General features: G+C 41.7%; 1 protein-coding gene across 3 annotated transcripts in view; it reads right to left on the reverse strand.

Moving 5' to 3' along the window:
* Positions 1-18,232, reverse strand: part of atrnl1b (attractin-like 1b) — a 928,830-nt gene that overhangs the window by 870,729 nt on the left and 39,869 nt on the right. For all 3 annotated transcript variants that reach the window (XM_072557357.1, XM_072557356.1, XM_072557358.1), the window contains exon 5: positions 2,117-2,319. In XM_072557357.1, coding sequence (XP_072413458.1) covers positions 2,117-2,319 — 203 coding nt within the window. The remainder of the gene's footprint in view (positions 1-2,116; positions 2,320-18,232) is intronic.

Consider the following 18,232-nt stretch of genomic DNA (forward strand, 5'->3'; position numbering starts at 1 on the left):
GAGATGTACAGCAGCTTCTAAACAGTTTTTGAAAGCTGAAACTAAAATGCTGGTTTTGTATGATCTTGACCCCACTCATTCATGTTGCTTCTATTCTTTCAACATTGAAAGAAACTCCAAGGACTCCCACAAGCTGTTTGCTTTATTGGCTTGGGAAAAAAAAACACTGCACCTCTGTCTCAACCTCTCTCCATTAAAAAAAGACAATATACGCCTCCTAAAGCCACTATCATTCCAAGCCTCACAACCCAACTTGGCTATTACGCAATTAACGGTGGAGCTTGACCACAAGTCAGTCAGTCTTTGTCTCTGGAAGCGTCCAGTGTTTGATCCCTATGCTGTGTTGCTCTCCGAAGTTCTGCTGAAGGGGGAGTTCTGATATTCAGTGCTTGGATCTGAAGGACAAAAATCTGTGTGTGTAATATTATTGATTATTTTAAAAGTCCTTTAATCCAAATTCCTGCAAGTTTGCAGCTCGTCTTCTTATTAGAAGTAGCTTGTCTATTTAATTAACTGACTGTTTGAAAACAGTTTCCTACAATTAACTACTTAACTTCCTCTGCAGGCCAATCAGTTGTCCTTGTAACATAAAACATTCATTCAGTTATTAAGCAGATGTCAAAACAGTTTTGTTCATGTAGTTTCAACTCCCTTTTTTCCCCAGATGTGGCTAATTTCAATTCCTGTATAAGTTTGTCCTTGTCTTGACAGGTTATTCCAGACAGTTACTGCTGCTGCTTTCCATGTATAAACTTTTTTTTGTCGATTCATTCAGTCCATGAACAGTTGAAGTTCTAAAGTGTATAATATCACACCAACAAAAGGAAGCCGCTACAATGCTATACTGATCTCAACAAGACATTAGATCATTTGAAAACAGTCTACTTAAAATGAAGAGAACTGTTGCTCAATGTCATCCCTCTACACAAGACGTTTGCTAAGGTCAACCATGACAGGATGACATCAAAATATAAATCTACAGTGGCATCCAAACACATATCTGATATTAATATTCTTTGGTGCTATCACATTCCTTCGGGTCACTAATACAAGGTGTCTACTTAAATACTAGAACTAAGAGCAAGTCATACACCTTGCTCGCCCAAGTTCCAAAACTTGCTTTGACGATGCAGGGCTAATATTCCAAACAGAGGAACAACAGTAGTGGTAAATAAGAGGACTTTGAAGCCTGTAGAGAATTAAGTTTAAGCAGCATCAGGAAGAGAAAAGTCATGATCTCAAGATATTGTCATATCAGCATCTATCAGCAGTGAAGGATGCTAGAAATGTTTGGTACAGCTTCATTGTTCAAATCACTATCAATATGACACTTGACACTGACATCAACTCATTATAAAAAACTACAGTTAAGTCTCTTGTCGAGACCTGGACAAGCTTGGCAGGAGCAAAGGTTAAGCAGTTTCTATCAATCCTGCCTCAAACATATCCAAGACACCTAGCGGTAGGACAAAGCTGCCAACTCGGAGCATTCCAAAACAGCACATACTTGTTGCTGAGCCAACATCTGCTGCATTGATCTAGCTACATTCATATGCGAAAGGAAAACATCAACCATTTAGGAGAGACGAAAGACAAGACCATTTCTGGCACGTGTCCGAACAGATTGAATTTCTGTCTCAATCTGATTGTATTATATTTAGTAATGCTGATGAGGAACATTTGAGTGACATAAAAGCAAAGGGAAAGTAAATCCATAGTATATTTTGGCCTTAGCCAAGAACTTTGTGCTTTCAAACAGGACAAGGTCATGTTATATGATGTAACATAAGTAACCATGATTATCTAGAAGGACAGTTTTTTTTTACAGAGAGACCACAACCAGCTCAACAATTCTAGACCAATCTTTATGCTTCATACATCTCCTCTCACCTTATTTCTTCAATGTCTATCTCTTCCATTCTTCCAGCCCCAATGTTCCATCAAATTTCCCTTAAAAGCAGCTGTACTAGTTACTTCACTTATTCCATGTGCAGCTAAGTTTCACTGCAAATAACATTTTTTCCTGATGCTGAACGGTATTGATTGCCTGGGTCAGTAGCTTGTGTGTCATTTATACATTTCATATTAAAGTTGCAGTTAAAATCAACCAACTTACCTTGCCAGCTGTCATTACAGACACAGAGTTTCTCTCCAGTTAGGTCACAGTAACCATGATCTGGGCTTCCACAGTTGTCCTTACAATATGGAATGTCACAAGCTTCGCCTTTCCAATATTCATCACATTCACAGAACACCCTGCCACTATTTCCAGTCACGCACTTTCCATGGCCTGAGCAATTGTTTGGGCAGGAATTAATCCTTAAAGAAAGATGAAAACCTGTGAAAATATATTTAGTGCACAAGACACTCCAGAATATGTAACAGTACAATTGTGAACAATGCATTGCTCCTCACAAAGACAACATTGTTACATAAGTATTTTTAGCTGAAGGTACAAAATGATTTGGAATAGCTGCAATAAAACTAATCAAGCAATTTATTACAATCATAATATACACATTTAAATTATTTGTATTACAACTGCTGCTCAAAGAAAGAAAAAGTTTGCTCCAATATAGAACGCTGATCAAATTCATGACTAATGCTCAGTAACAATAATACACCAATTAGGATTGAAGAATAAACTACAAAAATAGTTTTAAGCCACAAGTACATCTCATTATCGGGTTAGCCATCACACATCCCACTTTTGCCTTGCTCAATCTCTCAAGTAATGTGGCACACAAATTGAAATAAGACTAATATAGTCAGAAACTTTTTTTTTTAAATCACTCGTGTAGGCAGCCAGTTAGCCCATCACATGTTACAGCAATCCAAAGTGTTATTCCAATGTGCTGCTCCCTTCCCATAATACAATATGATACTCAAAATTTATATAAGTTTAACTTCACAAAGTATTCCATATTCCAACAATCCTACAAAAATTTCTAAATGTTCAAATCAGGATGGCAGAAAGGGGATATGAATTAGCTTTGGCAAACAGGGTTAAGGTGAATCCAAAGGGATTTTATAAGTACATGAAGGATAAAAGGGTAACTAGGGAGAGAACAGGACCCCTCAAAGATCAGCAAGGCAGCCAATGTGTGGAACTGCAGAAGATGGGGGAGATACTAAATGTGTATTTGCAGTGTTTACAGTGGAGAAGGACATGGAAGATACAGAATGCATGGAAATAGACGGTGATATCTTGAAAATGTTCATATTATATACGTGGTGGTGCTGGATGTCTTGAAATAATAGAAGTCAATAAATCCCCAGGACCTGATCAGGTGTACCCGAGAACTCAGTGGGGAGCTAAGGAAGTGATTGCTGAGCCCCTTACTGAGATATCTGGATCATCAGAAGTCACAGGTGAGGTAGCGGAAGACTGGAGGGTGGCTAACTTGATGCCACTATTGAAGAAAGGTTGTAAAGGAAAAGCCAGTGAACTATAGACTGGTGAGCCTGACGGTGGTGGAAATCCTGAGGGATAAGATTTACATGCACTTGTATAGACAAGGACTGAGTAGGGACAGACAAAATGGCTTTGTGTGTGGGAAATCATGTATAACTAACTTGATAGAGCTTTTTGAAGAAGTAATGAAGACGATTAACGGGGGCAGAGCAGTGGACGTGATCTATAATGGACTCTCAGTTTGGCATTTGACAAGCTTCCTCATGGTAGACTGATGAGCGAGGTTAGATCACATCTAATACAGAGAGAACTAGCCCTTTGGATACAGAACTGGCTCGAAGGTAGAAGAGAGGATGGTGTTGGAAGGTTGCTTTTCAGACTGAAGGCCTGTGACCAGTGGTGTGCCACAAGGATCAGGCTGGGTCCACTACTCTTTGTCATTTACATAAGTGATTTGTATCGGAGGTACGGTTAGTAAATTTGCAGATGACACCAAAATTAGAGGTGTAGTGGACAGCAAAGAAGGTTACCTCAGAGTACAAGATCTTGATCAAATGGGCCATTGAGCCAAGGAGTGGCAGATGGAGTTTAATTTAGATACATGTGAAGTGCTGTATTTTGGAAAGGCAAATCAGAGCAGGACTTATACACTTAACGGTAAGGTCCTGGGGAGTGTTGCTGAACAAAGAGACCTTGGAGTGCAGGTTCATCGTTGCTTAAAAGTGGAGTCTCAGGTCGATAGGAAAGTGAAGGTGGTGTTTAGTTATCTTTCCGTTATTGGTCAGAGCATTGAGTATAGGAGTTGGAAGGTCATGTTGCAGCTGTACAGGACATTGGTTAGGCCACTGTTGGAATATTGCACGCAATTCTGGTCTCCTTCCTATCAGAAAGATGTTGTGAAACTTGAAAGGGTTCACAAAAGATTCACAAGGATGTTGCCAGGGTTGGACAGTTTGAGCATGAGGGAAGAGGCTGAATATGCTGTGGGCTGCTTTCCCTGGAGCTTTGGAGGCTGAGGCGTGACCTTATAGAGGTTTACAAAATCATGAGGGGCATGGATAGGATAAACAGAGAAAGTCTTTTCTGGGATGGGGGAGTTTAGAACTAGATGGTATAGGTTTAGAGTAAGAGGAGAAAGATTTAAAAGAGGCCTAAGGGGCCACCTTTTCACACAAAGGGCAGAGCCTGCATGGAATGAGCTGCCAGAAGTAGTGGTGGAGGCTGGTACAATTACAACATTTAAAACTCAAGTGGATGGGTACATGAATAGGAAGGGTAGAGAGGGATACGGGCCAAATGCTGGCAAATGGAAATAAACTAAATTAATATAGGATATCTGGTCGGCAAGGATGAGTTACACCAAAGTGTCTGTTTCTATGCTATACATCTCTTTGACATGCCTCTAACTTCCTCTAGCTCTACAACAATCATCCACCAGCAACTACAAACGTTCTCCTCCCCAAAGTTTTGAAAACTAAGTTCCTGTCTTTCTGTCACCAACTTTGACTTCAGCCTTGCTGGCCATGCCTTCAGTCATTTTCATTCCATATTGAAAACTCTTGTGAACCTTTTGCCTACTCAAAGATTTCCTTTAAGGTTTTGCTGAGAACCTACTTTGAGCTAGGATTTGTTCAACCATCTCTTTGTCTTTGAGACTGCATTCTTTGTACTTCTGTGAAGAACCTTGGGTCTCTTTACTATGTTAAATATATATTGTTGGGTGTAATGTTTACTGTTGATTGCACTAATTCAGTGTAATTTTCAAAACTACAGGCCTATTTTCCATAGGAAAATAAAGTCCAAACCACCTCAATAGCTCAAAAATTTGGAAACAGTCAAATCAAAGTGTCTGTGGACACAAGAGTTAATCTTTAGATCTGAAACATTAACTGCTTCACTCCACAAGGCCATCTGGTGTCTTCTGTGCAAGCATGTTGGCAGATGCAGGGACAAACAATCACGTACACATGGCTCCTGAGGCTTGTACATGCATAGGCAAATTGGGCAGTCCGGTGTTGATAAACACCACCTTTGCATATTCTCAAAACAGTGGATGACTCACTGTGGCAATACCCTGGAAATGAAGCACCACTATTCCCAGTCATTACAAATATGAAAAAAACTAAACCACCCTAAGTCTCCAATTCAGCTGACCACAAATGCAGGCTAAAAGAAAACATTCACCAGGTTTCTGTACTTAACAAGTAAATAACTTTATTGCGGATGTAAGTTCACTTGCTGAGCTAAAAGGTTCATTTTCAGATGTCATTTCCTGCTCTTTTCTCAGGGGGTGGTAAATGGAATCCAAGTCAATGTGTTTGTTGATAGAGTTCCAGTTGGAATGCCATGCTTCGAGGAATTCTCACGCGTGACTATTTGGCTCGTCCAAGGGTGAATATGTTGTACCAGTTGAAGTGGTGTCCTTCCTCATCTGTATGTAAAGGTACTAGTGAGAGGGGGTAATGTCTTTTTTGTGGCTAGTTGATGTTCATGTCTTCTGCTGGCTAGTTTTCTACCTGTTTGTCCAATGTAGTGTTTGTTACAGTTGTCGAGCAGGCAAAATTAATGCCATCTACAAAATACCTTGCAAGAACTGTAACAAACACTACATTGGCCAAATAAGCAGAAAACTAGCCAGCAGAACATATGCACATTGACTAGCTACAAAAAGACATGACCCACTCTCACTAGATTCTTTACATACGGATGAGGAAGGACACCACTTCAACTGGGACAACACATTCATCCTAGCACAAGCCAAACAGAAACACGCTGGAGAATTCCTAGAAGTAGGGCATGCCAACTGGAATTCTGTCAACAAACACATAGATATGGATCCATTTACCATCACCTGAGAAAAAGGAATAAGAAATGACATCACCAACCCAAGGAAACCTAAACACAAATAAAAAGCAGGCCATAGCACCAGTGGTTCATCCAGAGGCTCACTGATGATGTTATCTAGAAGAATGAGGAAACATCTGAAAACGAACCTTCTAGCTCAGCCAGCAAACCTACATCCAAAACCTCAACCTGAGCAAATCTTCTCGAAACTTGCAAACTTTATTGCAAGTAAATTCTTTTTTGCCATTGGCTAAAGACAAACAAAAATTGCTTACCTACAACAAACAGGGACAGAATAGAATCCCTTAAAGGTCAATGAAGTAATCTATTTATGAAACTGCAGGAGATGGGAGGGATTCTAAAACAAATATTTCATTTCAGTATTTAATGTGGAGAAAGAAATGGAAGCGAGGGAACTCGGGGAAATAAATATTGATGTCTTGAAAACAGTCCATATTACGAAACAATTGATGCTGGAGGTCTTAAAGGTAGATAAATCTTAAAGACCTAATCAAGTGTATTCTCAGACATTGTGGGGCCCCTAGCAGAGATATTTGTATCATCTTATAGCCAGAGGTGAGGTGCTAGAAGACTGGACGATGGCTAACGTTGTGCCTTTATTTAAGAAAGGCCACAAAGAGAAGCCTGGGAACCATAGACCAGTGAGTCTGACAGCTGTTGGAGGGAATTCTGGGAGATAGAATTTGCATGTGTTTGGAGAGGCAAGACTGATTAGGGATCATCAATATGGCTTTACGTATGGAAAATCATGTCTCACAAACTTGACTGGAGTCTTTTTGAGGATGTGAACAAGAAAACTAATGAGGACAGAGTGGTACATGTTGTCTACATGGACTTTAGCAATGGCTTTGACAAGGTTCTACATTGTAGACTAATTAGTAAGGTCAGATCACATGGGATGCAGGGACAATGATCAATTGGATACAAAACTGGCTTGACACTCAGAATCAGAGGGTGCTGGTGGAGGATTGTTTTATGGTCTCGAGGCCTTTGACCAGAGACATTCCACAAGGATAGGTGCTGGGTCCATTATGGGTTATCATTTACATAAAATGATGTGGAAGGAGGAAAAAAAAGTATGATTAATAAGTTCTTAGATGATACCAAAAATGGTGGCATAGTAGACAGTGAGGAAGGTTACCTAAGGTTACAGGTGATCAGATAGGCCAATGGGTCAGAATGGCGGATGGAGTTTAACTTAGATAAATGCAAGGTGTTGCATTTTGGGAAGGCAAATCAGGGCAGGACTTCTCCAGTTAATGGTAGGGGCATGGGGTGTGTAGTGGAACAGACAGACCCAAGGGTTCAGGTATACAGTTCTTTGAAATTGCATCATAGGTAGGCAGGGTGACAATGAAATAATTTGGCACATTTGCTTTCATTGCTCAGAATCAGAGTCAAAACGTGTGGCACTGGAAAAACACAGCAGGTCAGGCAACATCCGAGGAGCAGGAGAGATGATGTTTTAGTATAGAACATAGAACAATACAGCACAGAACAGGCCTTTCGGCCCACGATGTTGTGCCGAACTTCTATCCTAGATTAAGCACCCATCCATGTACCTATCCAAATGCCGCTTAAAGGTCGCCAATGATTCTGACGCTACCACTCCCACGGGCAGCACATTCCATGCCCCCACCACTCTCTGGGTAAAGAACCCACCCCTGACATCTCCCCTATACCTTCCACCCTTCGCCTTAAATTTATGTCCCTTTGTAACACTCTGTTGTACCCGGGGGGGAAAGTCTCTGACTGTCTCCTCTATCTATTCCTCTGATCATCTTATAAACCTCTATCAAGTCACCCCTCATCCTTCGCCGTTCCAACGAGAAAAGGCCGAGAACTCTCAACCTATCCTCGTATGACCTATTCTCCATTCCAGGCAACATCCTGGTAAATCTTCTCTGCACCCTCTCCAAAGCTTCCACATCTTTCCTAAAGTGAGGCGACCAGAACTGCACACAGTACTCCAAACGTGGCCTAACCAAAGTCCTGTACAGCTGCAACATCACTTCACGACTCTGGAATTCAATCCCTCTGCTAATGAACGATAATACACCATAGGCCTTCTTACAAACTCTATCCACCTGAGTGGCAACTTTCAAAGATCTATGTACATAGACCCCAAGATCCCTCGGTTCCTCCACCTGACTAAGAACCCTACCATTACCTTCTTCAGGAAATCTGGGGGGTGGGCAGGGGTGGGGGTGGGGGAGGTTTAGGACAGGTCAAGATGGTGGTGCCAAATTGGAAGATTGGATCTGGAATGGGGAGAGGGGCAGATTTGGAAACCAGTGAAGTCGATGTTGATGGTGTGTAGTTAAAGGGTTCTGAGGCAAAAGATGAGGCATTCTTCCTCCAGTCGTTGGGTGGCTTGGATTTGGTGGTGGCAACCCAGAACTTGCAATGTCCTTCATGGAATGGGAGGGAGAGTTGACATGGTCAGTCACAGGGCAGTGGGGTTGTTTGGTGATCTGACCCAGAGATGTTCCCTGAAACGCTCCACCAACTCCAAGTCACCTGATGACCCTTCAACCACACGGCATCAACATTGACCTCACTAGTTTCCAAATCTCCCATTCCCTCACCTCATTCCAGATCCAAGCCTCCAACTCGGCACCGTCCTCTTCACCTGTCCATCTTTCTTCCCGCCTAGCCACTCCACCCTCCCCACCAACCGATCATCCCCCCCCCCCCCCCCCACCTGCACCTACCTATCGCCTTCTCAGCTACCTTCCTCCTAGCCCCACCCCAATTTCTTTTCAGCCACCTTGCTCCCCACCCCTCATTCCTGAAGGGCTTATGCCAGAAACGTCGGGATGCTGCCTGACCTGCTGTAATTTTCCAGCACCGCACCTTTCGACTCTGATCTCCAGCAACTGCAGTCCTCCCTTACTCCTCGTCACTGAATATCGGAGTTGGGACACCATGTTGAGGTTGCACAGAATTTTAGTGAGGCCACTTTTGGAGTACTGTGTACAGTTCTGGTCACTCTGTCATAGGGAGGTTATTATTAAATTGGAGGGAGTGCAGAAAAGATGTACAAGGATGTTACAAGGATGGGAGAGTTTAATTTATAAAGGAGAAGCCAGATAAGCTGGGACTTTTTTCACTGGAACATAGGAGGTTGAGGAGGGACATTAGAGAGGTTTATAAAATCATGAGGGACTTGGATAAGGTGACTAGCAAAAGGTTTTCTTCCCAGAGGGTTAAGGCTAGATGGCATAATGTTAAGGTAAGTGGAAAAAGATTTAAAAGGGACCAGAGGAGGAAATTTTTTGCAGATGGTGGTTTGTATGTGGAAAGTAGTAGGTGCAGGTACAGTAACAACCTCCAAAAGACAGATCCACAAGCAGGACAGGTTTAGAAGGATATGTCTGCATTTGGCCCAAATGGGGCTATTTAGTTTAGGAAACTTGGCTGGCATGGATGAGTTGGACCGAAGGGTCTCTTTCTGCGCAGTATGGCAATGTCATGCAATCAAATCTGATTAGTATTTCCAACATTGGCTTCTTTTCTTGCAGATTTCCAGCACCTGCTGTATTTTGCTTTTGAGCAAAAAGGCTTGTTTGCAACTAATCTTTTTTTTCTTCTTTTTCCCTCTCTGGCTGAGAGATTTAAGTATTTCCCTGAAGGATCAGTTTAAATGGGAACTCTTGCACAAAACTTAAAGACAGCTGCACTGCAAATAGTGAACAGTAACAGACTTAAATCTGTGTTCAGATGAATGCACAAGTTTCAAGTCACAGTTTTTCATCCTAACTTTATGGAAATCCATTTAAACGTACATTCTCTACTCAATGCATTATTTGTTCATTGCATCAGCTGATATGATATTCAGCATGTTTCTTCGGGTTCCCAATGGTCACACTGAAGTTTTACTCAGCTAACTGATATATAGCCAACATCTCGAAAGTAAGCACTCAGCAATTAATTTGCCAATGCAGATTTGTTACCAGAAGTCATTGCCCACACAGACTTCAGGACGACCACATGGAAGAGAATAAATTGCAGGGAATACAGCTTGTGAAAGGTGCAAATTTTCGGCACGTTGCCAATGACAGATCATCTTGATGTTAGTGTGTAAACCACCATAAAATGGGTTCCAGAAAATTTGAGCCATATAATTTATCATATCTAATTACAAATACCGACAGCTGGGCCATGCAGCCATTTAGAAGCAAACGTACTGAGTGCACTTACAAAGACATACAACTCGAAAATCCCAAGGGACAGGATGTACATGTATTTAGAAAGGCAAGGACTGATTAGGGATAGTCAATATGGCTTTGTGCGTGGGAAATCATGTCTCACAAAGATTGAGTTTTTTGAAGAAGTAACTAAGAGGATTGATGAGGGCAGAAAGGTAGATGTGATCCATATGGATTTCAGTAAGGCATTCAACAAGGTTAGATCTCATGGAATACAGGGAGAACTAGCCATTTGGATACAGAACTGGCTTAAAAGGTAGAAGATAGACGGTGGTGGTGGAGGGTTGTTTTTCAGACTGGAGGCCTGTGACCAGTGGAGTGCCACAAGGATTGGTGCTGGGTCCTCTACTTTTTGTCATGTATATAAATGATTTGGATGTGAGCATAAGAGATACAGTTAATAAGTTTGCAGATTACACCAAAATTAGAGGTGTAGTGGACAGCAAAGAGGGTTGCCTCAGATTACAATGGGATCTTGACCAGATGGGCCAAATGGGCTAAATGACAGATGGAGTTTAATTCAGATAAATGAGAGGTGCTGCATTTTGGGAAAGCAAATCTTAGCAGGAATTATACACACTTTATGGTAAGGTCCTAGGGAGTGTTGCTGAACAAAAAGACTTTGAAGTGCAGGTTTGTAGCTCCTTGAAAGTGGAGTCGCAGATTGATAGGATAGTGAAGGCGGCATTTGGTATGCTTTCCTATATTGGTCAGAGTATTGAGTACAGGAGTTGGGAGGTCATGTTGCGACTGCACAGGACATTGGTGAGGCCACTTTTGGAATATTGCATGCAATTCCGGTCTCCTTCCTATCGGAAAGATGTTGTGAAACTTGAAAGGGTTCAGAAAAGATTTACAAGGAAGTTGTCAGGGTTGGAGGATTTGAGCTATAGGGAGAGGTTGAACAAGCTGGGGCTGTTTTCCCTGTAGCATCAGAGGCTGAGGGGTGACCTTATAGAGGTTTACAAAATTATTAGGGGCATGGATACGGTAAATAGGCAAAGTCTTTTCTCTGGGGTCGGGGAGTCCAGAATTAGAGAGCATAGGTTTAGGGTGAGAGGGGAAAAATCTAAGAGAGACCTACAGGGCAACTTTTTCACACCGAGAGTGGTGCGTGTGTGGAATGAGCTGCAAGAGAAAGTGGTGGAGGCTGGTACAATTGCAACATTTAAGAGGCATTTGGATGGGTATATGAATAGGAAGGGTTTGGAGGGATATGGGACAGGTGCTGGCAGGTGGGACTAGATTGGGTTGAGATATCTGGTCGGCATGGACAGGTTGGACCGAAACGTCTGTTTCCGTGCTGCACATCTCTATGACTCTATGACAAGATACTGGAGATTTAAGTACAAATGCCAGAATGTCTAGTAACCACAAAGGTAACTAAGATCTGGCTAATATTGTGAAACATAACATTGCTTCATAATGTACAATTCTAGACACAATTGGAGTAAGGTTTCATTTAAAAATGAAAAGTACAATACCATTCAAAGGCAAAACCAAGATTATGAGCAACATTTACTTAATATTAAGCTTCTCAAAACAAAATGATATTAATTCATCGACACCACTGAAATAAATTTAATAGTTCTCAAATTGTTGTGGTTCTGTTCACCGAGCTGGGAATTTGTGTCGCAGACATTTCGTTCCCTGTCTAGGAGACATCCTCAGTGCTTGGGAGCCTCCTGTGAAGCACTTCTGTGTTGTTTCCTCCAGCATTTATAGTGGTTTGTCTCTGCCACTTCCGGTTGTTTGCTGCAGTGGCCGGTATATTGGGTCCAGGTCGATGTGTTTGTTGATGGAATCTGCAGATGAGTGCCATGCCTCTTGGAATTCCCTGGCTGTTCTCTGTTTGGCTTGTCCTATAATAGTAGTGTTGTCCCAGTCGAATTCATGTTGCTTGTCATCTGCGTGTGTGGCTACTGGTCGTGTCGTTTCGTGGCTAGTTGGTGTTTATGGATGCGGATCGTTAGCTGTCTTCCTGTTTGTCCTATGTAGTGTTTTGTGCAGTCCTTGCATGGGATTTTGTACACTACCTTGGTTTTGCTCATGCTAGGTATCGGGTCCTTTGTCCTGGTGAGTTGTTGTCTGACAGTGGCTGTTGGTTTGTGTACTATGAGTCCTAGTGGTCGTAGTAGTCTGGCTGTCAGTTCAGAAATGTTCTTGATGTATGGTAACGTGGCTAGTCCTTTGGGTTGTGGCATGTCCTCATTCCATTGTCTTTCCCTTAGGCATCTGTTGATGAAATTGCAGAAATATCCGTTTTTGGCGAATACATTGTAGAGGTGTTCTTCTTCCTCTTTTTGCAGTTCTGGTGTGCTGCAGTGTGTTGTGGCCCTTTTGAACAGTGTCTTGATGTAACTTCTTTTGTATGTGTTGAGTTGGTTGCTTTCGTAGTTCATGACTTGGTCTGGGTGTGTGGCTTTTCTGTATACCTTTGAGGTGAATTCTCCGTTCGGTGTTCTCTGTATCATCACGTCTCGGAATGAGAGTCAGTTGTCCTTTTCTCCCTCTCTAGTGAATCTGATTCCTGTGAGGGTGGCGTTTGATGATCTGGTGTGTGTTTTCTATTTCTATGTTTTTAATGATTACAAAGGTGTCATCCACATATCTGACCCAGAGTTTGGGTTGAATTTGCAGTAGGATTGTTTGTTCTAGTCTTTGCATTACAACTTCTGCTATGAGTCCAGAGATGGGTGAGCCCATGGGTGTGCCATTGATTTGTTCATATACTTGGTAGCCAGACTACTATGACCACTGGGACTCAAACAACACACAAACCAACAGCCACTCTCAGACGACAACTCATCAGGACAAAGGATCCTGAAAGCTGTGTTAACCACTGCCAAGCGTTTGCCACACCTAATTCACTAAGCCTTTCAAGGTGATTATCAATAAGAGTGATGTGGGTGTCAGTGCTGTACTCTTACAAGAATGCAAGTGCTAGAAAAATACAAGTGCTAGAAAAACCTACTGTGTATTTTTTCAAGAAAATTGAATAATCATCAATATAAATATTCTACAATTGAGGAGACCGCGAGTTTGGTGCTGGTGTTACAACATTTATATTGTCAGCAATGTGTCTTGAGACAATTGTATGTACAGACCATAACTCCTTAAAGCTTTAGGAGAAATTTTAGGACAAAGATTTCACACTGTTTAGATGGAGGTTATTACTGCAGCCATTCAATTTGAAAATTATACACCTAGCAAGTCGAAAGAATGCAATTCACGAGGCGTTGTCACAACTTTGATGAATTTTCTTCTTTCTTTCAATATCATCTGAATAAGTCCAACTTATAAGTTGCTTATCCCACCTTCTCAATACAGCCTTCCAAATGTGGAATAGGATATGAATCAGATTTTGTAACTTTGGTAGTTTGATAGTGGGGGAAAAAAAATGGACTGACATGGACTGTAGTAGTGATTGTTTGCATGCTTAGATTCAATGTGGTATATATGCATTTAGTGTTGTGGTTCTGTTCGCCGAGCTGGGAATTTGTGTTGCAGATGTTTCGTCCCCTGTCTAGGTGACATCGTCAGTGCTTGGGAGCCTCCTGTCAAGCGCTTCTGTGATCTTTCCTCCAGCATTTGTGGTTTGAATCTGCCATTTCCAGTTGGCAGTTCCAGCTGTCCATTGCAGTGGTTGGTATATTGGGTCCAGGTCGATGTGCTTATTGATTGAATCTGTGGATGAGTGCCATGCCTCTAGGAATTCCCTGACTGTTCTCTGTTTGGCTTGTCCTATAATAGTAGTGTTGTCTCAGCCGAATTCATGTTGCTTGTCATCTGCGTGTGTGGCTACTAAGGATAGCTGGTCATGTCGTTTCGAGGCCAGTTGGTGTTCATGGATGCGGATCATTAGCTCTCTTCCTGTTTGTCCTATGTAGCGTTTTGTGCAGTCCTTGCATCGGATTTTGTACACTACCTTGGTTTTGCTCATGCTGGGTATCGGATCCTTCGTTCTGGTGAGTTGCTGTCTGAGAGTAGCTGTTGGTTTGTGTGCCGTTATGAGTCCTTTGCTCTTGATGTATGGTAGTGTGGCTAGTCCTTTGAGTTGCAGCATGTCCTCGTTCCGTTGTCTTTCCCTTAGGCATCTATTGATGAAATTGCGCGGGTATCTGTTTTTGGCGAATACACTGTATTGGTGTTCTTCCTCTTTTTGCAGTTCTGGTGTACTGCAGTGTGTTGTGGCCCTTTTGAATAGTGTCTTGATGCAACTTCTTTTGTGTGTGTTGGGGTGGTTGCTTTCATAGTTCAGGACTTGGTCTGGGTGTGTGGCTTTCCTGTATACAATGTATTTGCCAAAAATGGATACCCGCACAATTTCATCAACAGATGCCTAAGGGCTCATAAGAGCACACAAACCAACAGCCACTCTCAGACAACAACTCACCAGAACGAAGGACCCAATACCCAGCATGAGCAAAACCAATGTAGTGTACAAAATCCCATGCAAGGACTGCACAAAATGCTACATAGGACAAACAGGACGACAGCTAACGATCCGCATCCATGAACGCCAACTAGCCACAAAACGACACGACCAGCTATCCTTAGTAGCCACACATGCAAATGACAAGCAACATGAATTCGACTGGGACAACACTACTATTATAGGACAAGCCAAACAGAGAACAGCCAGAGAATTCCTAGAGGCATGGCACTCATCCACAGATTCCATCAATAACCACATCGACCTGGACCCAATATACCGGCCACTGCAGCGAACAGCTGGAACTGACAACCGGAAGCGGCAGATTCAAACCACTATAAATACCGAAGGAATCATCACAGAAGCGCTTCACAGGAGGCTCCCAAGCACTGAGGATGTCATCTAGACAGGGGACGAAACGTCTGCAACACGAATTCCCAGCTCGGCGAACAGAACCACAACAACAAGCACCCAAGCTGCAAATCTTCTCACAAACATTGAGTTCTCAAATTATATCAGAATTCCACAGGTCATGTCTTCAGCTGCAGCAGAAACTGTTAAAAAGAATCTGCTTGCCTTTTATAAATTTTTTTTAGAAGTTTTAACATAAAACATTCTGATGAGTTTCACAGAAAAAACAAGATTTGTAACTGAACTAGGGAGAAGATGTTAGGTCAGCAGACAACAAAGGCATGACTGTAGCAATTAAAATTAGGAAGACTCAAAACAGCAGAGTTAGACAAATGAAATTATCTTAGAAGGCTATTAGGGCGAAAGAAGATTAGAGATGGAGGTGCAAGACCATTAAATTATTTGAAAAGAAAGAATTTTAAAATTAAAACCTTACTTGGCCAGGCCCACACAGGTCAGCCAGCACAAGGACAAGTGAATGGGACATCGTGCAGAAAATAATGGGCAGACATTTTGAATAATCTCAAGTTTAGAGGTATCGTATGTTGGATATTAGCCAATTACATAATAGAATAGCCAAGTCTAGAAACGGGAGAAACATTCGAGGTGAATAGACTATTTTAATAGTCTCAATGTGTATAGTCAAAACCTCACCTCAGGTGATATACAACACCAAAGTTTTAAAGGCAGATTTAATCTGACTGTTGCCATGGTGACAAGTAGAATTTGCTGCTAGATAACCACATGGGACGTGTAAAAACAATGGTTTCAGTCTTCTCAATATTTGATTGGAGGACATTTCCACTCATTCAGTTTGAAATGTCAGCTAAGTAACCTGATAACAACTGTAGAGAAGTCAACAGTGGTTGTGGAGAGAGAGTTGTGTGTTGTGAATACTAACAATCTGGTCCTGGGTAAGGTTGCCAAAAAGCAGCATGGAGATCAGAAATAAGAGGGAGAGGTTTGCAAAGATGGGCCTCGGGATCCACCAGAGCTAACTCTGTCCGAGTAGGGAGAAGAAACCATTTTATTTTGATACTCCAGATACAATTAGTGGCATGAGAATGGAACTAGGTGACTGTGGATTCATGCAACAGTATGACTGCAGAGGCGCCTCGGGGAGGGTGGTGCAGCTGTGACTGACAGATTAATTGTAAATTTAGGCTTTGAATTAAGTTAGTGGAATGGGCTGTATGTTTTAAGTTAATTATTAAGTTGAAATTTTCTTTGTAGTCACTGATGTATTTTAAAACAATTTTACAAGCCTAGCTTTGGAATAATGGATTTTTATTTACCTTCAACTGTTTTGCAACCCAACATGGTAATTAAGGGGTTCTCAAGGTTTGTCCAGAATTTATAAGCTTACTTGAAACATCCATGGTTTACAGTGGATTTTTTTTTTCTTTTGCTTAACAGTCTTATGAAGTCCTTTGAGTTTGGTAGCATAGACCAACGCTCCTGAGAATAGAAGGATATAGTGAAACTAGATTACATTGGAGTATAGAGTTAGTATTCATCCGAGACCAGAAATATTAAGATGAAACCCTGAAAACATTACTTATTCAAAAGGAGCGATCCCACTTCTGCAGTGAACGGTCCGGAATTTTTATCAACATGGCGGCCAAGTGGCAGTGGTGCATTCGGGCTCCTGGTCTGGAGCTTGTCTGCATGCGTTTGCTTTTTTTGTTTCTTTATTACTTTTGCTCAGAAAATCTTTCTTTGGCAGGGCCATCAGTAAGTGCAGGCCTGGCCTACCAAGCATGTGCAGCAGCAGTGGCAACAGAAGTGGATCCTCCTGGCAATCTGTGGTGGAAACAGCTGTAACAAAGGCAGTCAGTGGAGCATATTTCAGGAGGATGCTGACTAAGACTCCAGGCCAGGACTAGGCCCAGGGAGATAACACTTAATATCTGGCAGTTTTCCTTTTCCTTTAGCTCTGTTCATTGTTTTCTTCTCTTGCTTTTGACTTTTTACACTCTGGTTTTACATTTTGTATTTTAAGATGGCACCAGAGAATGGTGACTTTGTATACTCTTCACTGCACTCCTGTACTTCAGTAGACTTGACAATAAAATCCAATTCTAATTCTAAAGCAAAGCATAATGAAACTCTGCCGGGAAGAAACCTTCAGTAGTTCTAGTCATAGAGTCATAGAGATGTACAGCATGGAAACAGATCCTTTGGTCCAACCTGTCCATGCTGACCAGATATCCCAAATGAGTTAAAATTCCCATGGTGTTAGAAATAGGAATTCTGATGAGTGAACGGTATGAACAGTGTATTTGGGTAAGATACAAGATGTGCTTTGGGTAGCATACAAATACTGTTTTCAACGTACATTAAGGCATTTTAGTGATATAATGAGATTATACTTATACTGTGTGTTTGAAAAATCTGTGTTATAAGTTGATGGTAATATAGAATGAACAAAAACTTATTTCTTTTGATAAACAACTTTTTCTACTGGTAAAACAAAAGCTGTAACATGTTTCAGTGAGAGACCACTTGACTAAAACCAAAGCAAAATCTGTTTCAGCCTGGGATCAACTTAACCAGTAACAACATAGTTGACTCTTAGGATCCCATACTGTTCAAAAGATGTAAATGTCCATGAAGGTGTACAAGTGAACATCTGCTTCAGTCAGTCATGAGCATGTCATCAGTTACTTTAATAAGAGTTGTTTCGATACTGTGGCAGGAGTGGAAATCTGATGACAAAAATTGAAGCATGAAGTTCCAAGAAAGACAGCATTGAATTTGGGAAGAGGCAACACATTTGGAGAAGAGTGAGAGTTTGGAAACAGGACAACCATTTAAGGGCAGTGGAGCCAAAGGTTCGTTATTCTGAGAGGTAATAGCAACTGATATGAAGGAGGGAGCAACACCTGAAGAGAA

This window comes from Chiloscyllium punctatum, chromosome 38 (genome assembly GCF_047496795.1).
Source record: "Chiloscyllium punctatum isolate Juve2018m chromosome 38, sChiPun1.3, whole genome shotgun sequence".
Classification (NCBI taxonomy): Eukaryota; Metazoa; Chordata; class Chondrichthyes; order Orectolobiformes; family Hemiscylliidae; genus Chiloscyllium; species Chiloscyllium punctatum.